Source organism: Microcaecilia unicolor, chromosome 8 (assembly GCF_901765095.1).
Source record: "Microcaecilia unicolor chromosome 8, aMicUni1.1, whole genome shotgun sequence".
NCBI classification, from domain to species: domain Eukaryota; kingdom Metazoa; phylum Chordata; class Amphibia; order Gymnophiona; family Siphonopidae; genus Microcaecilia; species Microcaecilia unicolor.
In genome coordinates, this window is record NC_044038.1 from 243,752,441 (window position 1) to 243,760,183 (window position 7,743).

General features: G+C 47.1%; 1 protein-coding gene across 2 annotated transcripts; it reads left to right on the plus strand.

Annotated features, from left to right (window-relative positions):
* Positions 1–1,631: 1,631 nt before the first annotated feature.
* On the plus strand, positions 1,632–7,446 carry LOC115476741 (tigger transposable element-derived protein 3-like). Of its 2 annotated transcripts, XM_030213299.1 has the most exons (3): positions 1,632–1,650; positions 2,708–2,752; positions 5,144–7,446. In XM_030213299.1, the coding sequence occupies exon 3, from the start codon at positions 5,342–5,344 to the stop codon at positions 7,220–7,222; it is 1,881 nt and encodes a 626-aa protein (XP_030069159.1). In that variant the 5' UTR covers positions 1,632–1,650; positions 2,708–2,752; positions 5,144–5,341; the 3' UTR covers positions 7,223–7,446. The 2 variants fall into 2 exon arrangements, with proteins under 2 accessions (XP_030069159.1, XP_030069160.1); XM_030213300.1 differs by lacking the exon at positions 2,708–2,752.
* Positions 7,447–7,743: the final 297 nt, after the last annotated feature.

Genomic DNA, 7,743 nt, shown 5'->3' on the forward strand with positions numbered 1-7,743 from the left:
AATACAATTACATTCCAACATGCTGGTCCCATGGACCTCCAGCCCCTGTGTTTGACAGGTCTGGGCTTTTGACAGCCCAGACCTGTCAAACGAGTATGGGAGGACTGTGCCTGAGCGCATGCTCAGGTACAATCCTCCTGCAACTTAACCTACGATCAGAGTGAATAGTGTGTTTAAATTTGCATGCTATTATCTCTGATCATAGGGGCGGTAAAGCCCAGCGCTGTTCCAGTGCTATTTTTAGAGAGCTGTTTGGAACAGTACAGGGCTTTCGATCATCTGCCCAATAAAGAATAATTAAGATCTGGCAGTGGTTGTGGTAACAGAAGTTATCGTATCTGGGTTTAAAAAAAGGCTTACACAAGTTCCTGGAGGAAAAGTCCACAGTCTGCTATTGAGAGAGACATGGAGGAAGCCACTGCTTGCCCTGAGATTGGCAGAGCTGCTAAGGCGGGAGACTTCTGCTTTTGTGGGTCACCTGCCGCACTCCCATGAAGCTGGGATCTCCCGCTGAGTGGCCTCTCCGTCCATTGGCAGCAGGAAACGCCTTCATAATGCACCATCGCGTGTTGCTGCTGATCCCACAGCAGCAGGAGATGAAGTTTTATGGAGGAGTTACCTGCTGCTGATGGACAGGGAGACCCCACACCTGTTGCCACTGGCTGTGAATCAGCTGTGATGGGCCAGAACAAGGGGCAGGTAGAGCTGGGGCCATGCTGCAAATCTCCCGCTGAGTGGGTTGGTCCCCATGGCAGCTGTGGATTGATAGCACGGAGCGTTGCTACTATTTGGGATTCTGTCAGGTACTTGTGACCTGGATTGGCCACTGTTGGAAGCAGGATAATGGGCTAGATGGACCATTGGGCTGACCCGCTATGGCTATTTGGATGTTGGGAGCACTGACCAGAAGCAGAACCAGAGACTGAGAACAAGGTGATCAGAAAAAAAATCACCAGCCAACAACGTTAGAAAACAATTTTATTTTCTATTTATTGATTGGACTATGCTAGAGCTAGTTTTTAGACATGGCTCTGGGGTCCACGAGAAAACCTCACTCCCTGGGCTTCAACCTGCAGCATTGGCCACCTTCACTGTGCATGAAAGAGGCGAGGAGGAAAGCTTGGCTGCAGGACACAGTTGAGAGCAGAGCTCTAATCCCAGGTCCACACCTCACTTTAGCAAATGGGCCAGATGGAGAGATTTTACCTTTCTCAGCACGATGGTGTCTTGTCTTTTACACATTTGCTACCTTTGTAGGGCTGAGAATTAGAGCTTGTGTGGGCTCCTTAGCGCCCCCTGCCTTTCGACGTGCTTATGCTTCTGTGCGGGCAGCGCCCCTCCCCCACCCCTTGTAAAAAGGAGCCACGTGGCCCTGCTGCTGGTTTCCAGGATGAGGGGGGGGGGGGTGCTCGGAAATGTCAGAAGGGGGGGGGGGAAGGATTTTGCAACACATGCCCTTTACTAAAGACACAACAGCTCTTTGCTGCAAGGTTAGATGCTATTTGGAGAGAAGAGAGAGATGGGGCACGGTGAGGGTTAACAGGCTTCTCCCGGAAAGGAAGAGTCCCTGAGGAGTCCCCGCTGGATCGTGCTCCGTCACAGCCCAGGTTATGCCTTTTTGAGGGTCTGGCTCTGCCTCCTGCAGCTCAGGTTTGGCTTTGTTTTTGTTGATTAAATGTTATATTTGCAGAGCAGAGAAAGTGCAGCACTGCAGCTCCTGTATCCCTTTAGGAGGGGGGGGGGGGGTTTACAGAGGGGGAACAGCAGGGTTTTCATCTGCCACCTTAGCACGAGCCTGAATGTCACCGAGACCTTTCTCTCTGCATTGCTTTGGTACTAACCCAGTCTCTCACTTGAAAGCTGCCACCTCCCGGCTCTGGTGCAGCTTTGGCTCCCCTCCTTTGCACGAATACTGGAGTAACAGTACAGACCCCAAAAAATGATCCGTTCGGCACTGCGGAGAAGTCACTCCCAGAGCCTGGCAGACAGGGAGAGGCTAGAGGCACTTTTTACTTGGCCTTGCTGTGCTACATGAAGGACTTGACACTTTTACAGTTGTGGAGAATAAAAACAACGTTTTGAAAATGTAGCTGCAAGAGCACTTTCTAATTTAATAAAATTTGTGCATCAGGAAAGTCAGATGATACCCTCTGATGAAACTCCCCAAAGCCAGGCAGCCTGGGCTGATGTTATTTGGATTGTGAGTTAGGAAAGGAGGATGGAAGAGGGCTGAAAATCCATCAGGGCCATGTCCTCTTTTATGTATTTGTTTGGATTTAGCTCACACCATTTCACTGGTAGCCCCTGGTGAGTTACCTACTGCATTGATCTGCCTTTGCAATTGCTCCAGAAATCATAGTGGCACTGGCAGGGACTTTTCAGGACATGGAGTGACTGGACTTGGTTCAGTTATGTGGCTTCACTGTATTATTGATTCAGTGTGTTCAAGATTTGGTTTGAATTTTGAAATAGTTGTCTAATGTCAACTGCGCTGAGCACCTTTGGGAGAGAGGGAATTACTCCAGGATTATCTTTTTACCAAATTGCTTACAGTTGCAGAGAACTGTATTAAGTTACACTGAAATGCTGATGAGGCTGGCGTCAGGGTGTTAAATTCCACCCTGATGTTTCACATATGGACTTCTTGTGCCTTATATAAACATTCAGCAGTAGTTATCTGTGTTTTTCTTTTCTTCCTCCATGGGAGGTTGAGCTGCTGAGCAGACTGTATAGCATTTGTACTCTAAATATGGTTAGTTCATGAACTTTATTTATTCAACACTGTGCAAAAGAATAATAAAGTAACACAAGGGGGCACAGAAGCATTAGAAGGTGGGTGTCACAGTCAGACACCCAAGACATTGGGGTGGGGGGGGGGGGTTTGGTCACAGTCCAGTGGTCAGCATTGGACTGCATTTTGCATATCAGATAAAAGTCAGCTTTTTAAAATGATTGCAGGGTGCTAAACACACCACCCCGATTAACCCCTTCCTGGGCAGCATGAAGGTTGCTGCTTAATATTGCAAATGCTCAGCACTCACCGCAGCCACAGAGCTGGTACCTTTCATTATAAGGGAGATGGGACTTGATATACCGCCTTTCTGAGGTTTTTGCAACTACATTCAAAGCGGTTTACATATTTTCAGGTACTTATTTTGTACCAAGGTAATGAAATGTCACTAATTTAAATGGGCAAAGCCAGTTCAGCAATGGAGGTAGGACTGCAAACCACAATAGAGAACAGGGAAAGAACCAGCAGGGGCCGCTAATGCTTAAGTGATGGTTTAAATTATTGTCCTTAATTAACTAGGAACTCTGACTTGGTGACTAAGGACTTTATAAGATTAGGAAAGGTGAGGAGAGTGAGAGGAATGGGGGTTGCTGTTTGCTTCTTAGTGGGGAGACAGCTGAAAGGTAGCAGCTCTCTCTAGGCTTAGGAGTAATCTAAGGAAGTATTATTTCACAGAAAGGGTGGTGGAGGCGTGGAATGGCCTCCCAATAGAGCAGGGGCATATCTGAAAGTCAACGGTAGTGGGGGTCGGAGCCAGAGTGAGGGGGCACATTATAGACCCCCTGCCACCATCGCCGACCCCCCCTGCTGACGTCACCTACCTTTGCTGGCGGGGGACCCCAACCCCCGCTTCCTCCTGCCGCTTTTAAGTTCTTCTTCGTCCTAGGCTCCGTCACTCCGTGCTGTTCAAAGAAGCTGGCGCTGCTACCTCAATCCACTTTCGGAGTCTGACGTCGCTGCACGTCAGACTCCGAAAGTGGATTTAGGTAGCAGCGCCAGCTTCTTTGAACAGCACGGAGTGACGGAGCCTAGGATGAAGAAGAACTTAAAAGCGGCAGGAGGAAGCGGACCTCGGCTGGTGGGAGTTGGGCCCCCCCCCGCCAGCAACGGTACCCATGGCAACGGCGGGGGAGGGTTGGTGGCGGTAGGGGGTCCAGGGTGAAATCTGCAGGGGCCCAGGCCCCTGTGGCCCCACGCAGATACGCCCCTGCAATGGAGGTTGTGGAGCTGAGGACTGTTCCAGAATTTGAAAAGGCGTGGGTTAAGCATCGCTTAGGAAAAGGAAGAGTTAGGGGTTACAGAGGATGGGCAGACTGGATGGCCGTTATCTGCCGTCATGTTTCTAAGATTTTTATTGCAACAGACGCTGACTTCCAGCTCAAACTTGTAAAGCATGCAGTTGCAAAAACAGTGCAAGACTTAATTCTCTGTATGTATATATATAAATAACTTTTTGTGTGGGACTGTCTGAGGGGGTGCGTTTCATATAAACTGCAGCGCTAGGCTGTTCATGGCTCACCACAATTTGTATTGATCTTTTTTTGTAGACATTTAAACATCAATTTTGCATTTGTCTTACATTGGTTCAATGTAAAATAATGTGTTAAATTTATAACATCTCAAATTTTGTAAAAATTCTATATACATACCTAGAGTTAAAAAGTCTTGCATGTAATTGTGAAAACTGGGTAATTACTGGAATTATTTCTGTGTGCTATGAAGTTACCTCACACTGGACCTTTACAAGTGATTTATCTTTTACTGCCCTCTAAATTAGGGCTTTCCAAATCTCTTCTGGTGAACCCTACAGTCTGCATTTTCAGCCTATCCACAATTAGTACTTAAGTACATAAGTGTTGCCATACTGGGCCAGACCAAAGGTCCATCAACCCCAGCATCTTGCTTCCAACAGTGGCCACTCCAGGCCACAAGTACCTGGCAAGATCCCAAAACAGTACAATACTTTTTATGCTGCTTATCCTAGAAATAAGCAGTGGATCTTCCCCAATAATAATGGCTTATGGACTTTTCTTTTAGGAAGCAATCCAAGCCTTTTTTAAAGCCTGCTAAGGTAACTGCTTTTACCACATTGTCTGGCAACGAATTCCAGAGTTTAATTGCACGTTGAGTGAAGAAATATTTGATACAGCCTGTTTAGGGATATTTTGAGAATCCAGTTCCTTGTCAGGTCACCTGGGTAGATTTTGGAAGTCCTGCTCTAACCTGACCGAGTTTTGAATTTGATATGAAGAGGTGACAGTGCTCCACATTTCTTAAACCAAAAATTAGGGAATGATTTCTCTCTCTCTCTCTCTCAGTTTTATTTCTTAGTCTTCTTTCTTCTTTCTAAAGCTACAGGACCTTGAAACGAGAAGAAACCGAGTCACCCCTTTCAGCAAATAAAGCTCGTCAACTTCTGACTTGACATAGATGTTGCTGGCCAGCTCCTTGCATATCAGAGTTACGCCTCTACCCACAAAGTAATCTGCAGCACAAAAGCCATCTTCTGAAACTGCCAGCTGTGAGTTTTCACATCTTATTGGTTTACCTATGATGGAGACCCTGCCAGAGCCTCAGCTCTCCAAGAGGAAGATGAGGCGGGATCCAACCTTGGCTGAGAAAGTGAGGATTCTTGAACTGCTGCAGGAGCCCAAAGCATCACAGTCCTCGGTGGCCCGAGGGATAGGACTGTCGCAGTCCACCATCAGCCGGGTGGTAAAGAAAAGAGAAGAGATCATGGATCGCTGGAACCATAATGAGAACCCAAGTCGGAAGCGGAACAGGCCTTACAAAAATGCCCGGGTCGATGAGGCACTCTTGCACTGGTTTCTCTTCGCCAAGGCCAACAAGATGTCTATTTCTGGGTCTGTTTTGATGAAACAAGCAGAGGTTATTGCTAAAGAGATTGGATGCCTGCAGTTCAAGCCCTCTAATGGGTGGCTGTGGCGGTGGAAGGAGAGGTACCGCCTTTTTTTTAGGGGTTCCACAGAGATATCAGGCCTGTCGCCCCAGGAGAACAGATACAGCAGCTTTAACCCTCACCAAGGCATCAAAATACTTCTGCATGCTCCTCAGACTGTAACAGTGCCCGACGTAACTGTGGGCAGGATTCTTCAGTGTCCAGAGTCGGGGAACAGAAATCACGGTTGTGGAGAAGACAGACAGGTACCACTGATCTCAGCTCAAGCCCTGCAGAGAGAAAATGGCCACCTCTGCCTTCCTGTTTTATTCCCAGGTTATAGTTCAAGTGACGTCTTCAGCGCTGGAGAGGCAAGTCTCTTGTTCAGAGCCCTCCCGTATCAGAACGAGGTGCGTCAGATAGGACTGGGCTCTGCTGCGAAGCTAAGTGAGAGCGTCTGCATTTGGTTTTGCTGCAACATGCAAGGGAGCGAGAAGCTCAAGCTGCTTGTGGTGTCAAACCACCTGCCCCCGGTGAAGTTTCAGAGCAAATCGCCGGTAGCCCTAAGAACGAGCCAAAATGGCTGTTTGAGTACGGAGCTGTTTACAGAGTGGCTTCTGGACTGGGATGCAAAGCTGGGAAGGGAGCAGAGGAAAGTTGTTCTGGCTGTAAATGCCTCCAGCATTCTGCCCAAAGTAAAGCTCAGGAACATTAGTTTGTATATCTTAGCTCCAGACAAGAAGGTGTCCTGTCAGCCTTTCGGGCAAGAGATCGTCGCCGAGTTTAGGGCATTCTATCGCCATTTATTCCTAAGAAAGCTGCTGGATGGAGGACATCTCAGAAGCAAGAATCGATCACTTCTCTGTAAGTTGGCATCTCAGATGTCCCTGCAGGATATCAGTTCTATTATCAATGAGGCTTGGCAGAAAGTGACAGATAACACCATTAGACACTGTTTCCAAAGAGCAGGCTTGTTGGGTGTTGGCGAGAACTCCACCTTACCTTGTTTGGTAAAGGTCGAGCCCCCTGCAGACATGACCACTGAAGAGTTTAATGCATTCATAAGGCTAGAGGAATCGGAACTCGTTTTTCAGTATCCATGTGTATTAAAGCCCGCTTTGCCAGACACTGAGGTTTGCAGGCAGGTGAAAGAGGAGCCTGTGACCACTGAAACACAGGAACAGTTAGCAGCAGCTGAGGAGTCAGGTAATCATAGCCACACACTTAAAATTGATTGGGTAACACGTACAGGATCTCCAAGAGCTATGCTTTTGGAACAAAGAGAAGATTTTAAAGGTGTATCAGAACTTAGTAACACTGGTAGCCTTGTGCAAGACGAAAGGAAACCCGTTAGAGCCATGAATGAGAGAGATGCTCAGGGAGAATCCAGGCAGGTGCAAGAGCTGAGAGAAGCTTGCGACACCATTAGACAGCACTTAATCACCCATGGGCAGGACATGAATCTCTTCCGTGCACTAGAACAGCAACTGGAGGCTTTGATAGGCCAACAGAGGGATGGCGTGAACTGTTGAATACAGATAGTATAGTCCCAAAAAAAGGTTGAGTTCAGTTTTTCTCAAGTTACTCCTTATTGGTTAACTATTTGTGATGATCCAGGGGGTAGCAACAAAACACCCCACAGAACATAAGGTAATTATGCTCCATAGGTATAACGAATTCTTTAACTGCATGTTATCATCATTGGTGCAAATCCCTGAATCACCACCTGCAAAAAGCTATCAAAGCTAACCTGTTTGGGTTTAATCAACGTTGACCGATGTAATTAAAGAAATATTTTATTTATTTATTTATTTGTATCCCACATTTTCCCACCTATTTGCAGGCTCAGTGTGGCTTACATAATACCGTAGAGGCGATCGCCAATATCTGTATGAACAAATACAAAGCGAAGTTGTGGTAGAGTAAAGTTCGTGCATGACAGACAGACAGATTTAGGGAATCATAAGGAGGAAGAGGTCATTTATGTAATACTAGTAAAAAAGGCCCGTTCCTGTCAGAAATGAAATGGGCACGAGCAAGGTTTTCCTCGGAG

What these genes read in the sequence shown, in the direction of transcription:
- LOC115476741 (XM_030213299.1), top strand. Translation starts at nt 5,342, where the DNA reads ATGATGGAGACCCTGCCAGAGCCTCAGCTCTCCAAGAGGAAGATGAGG.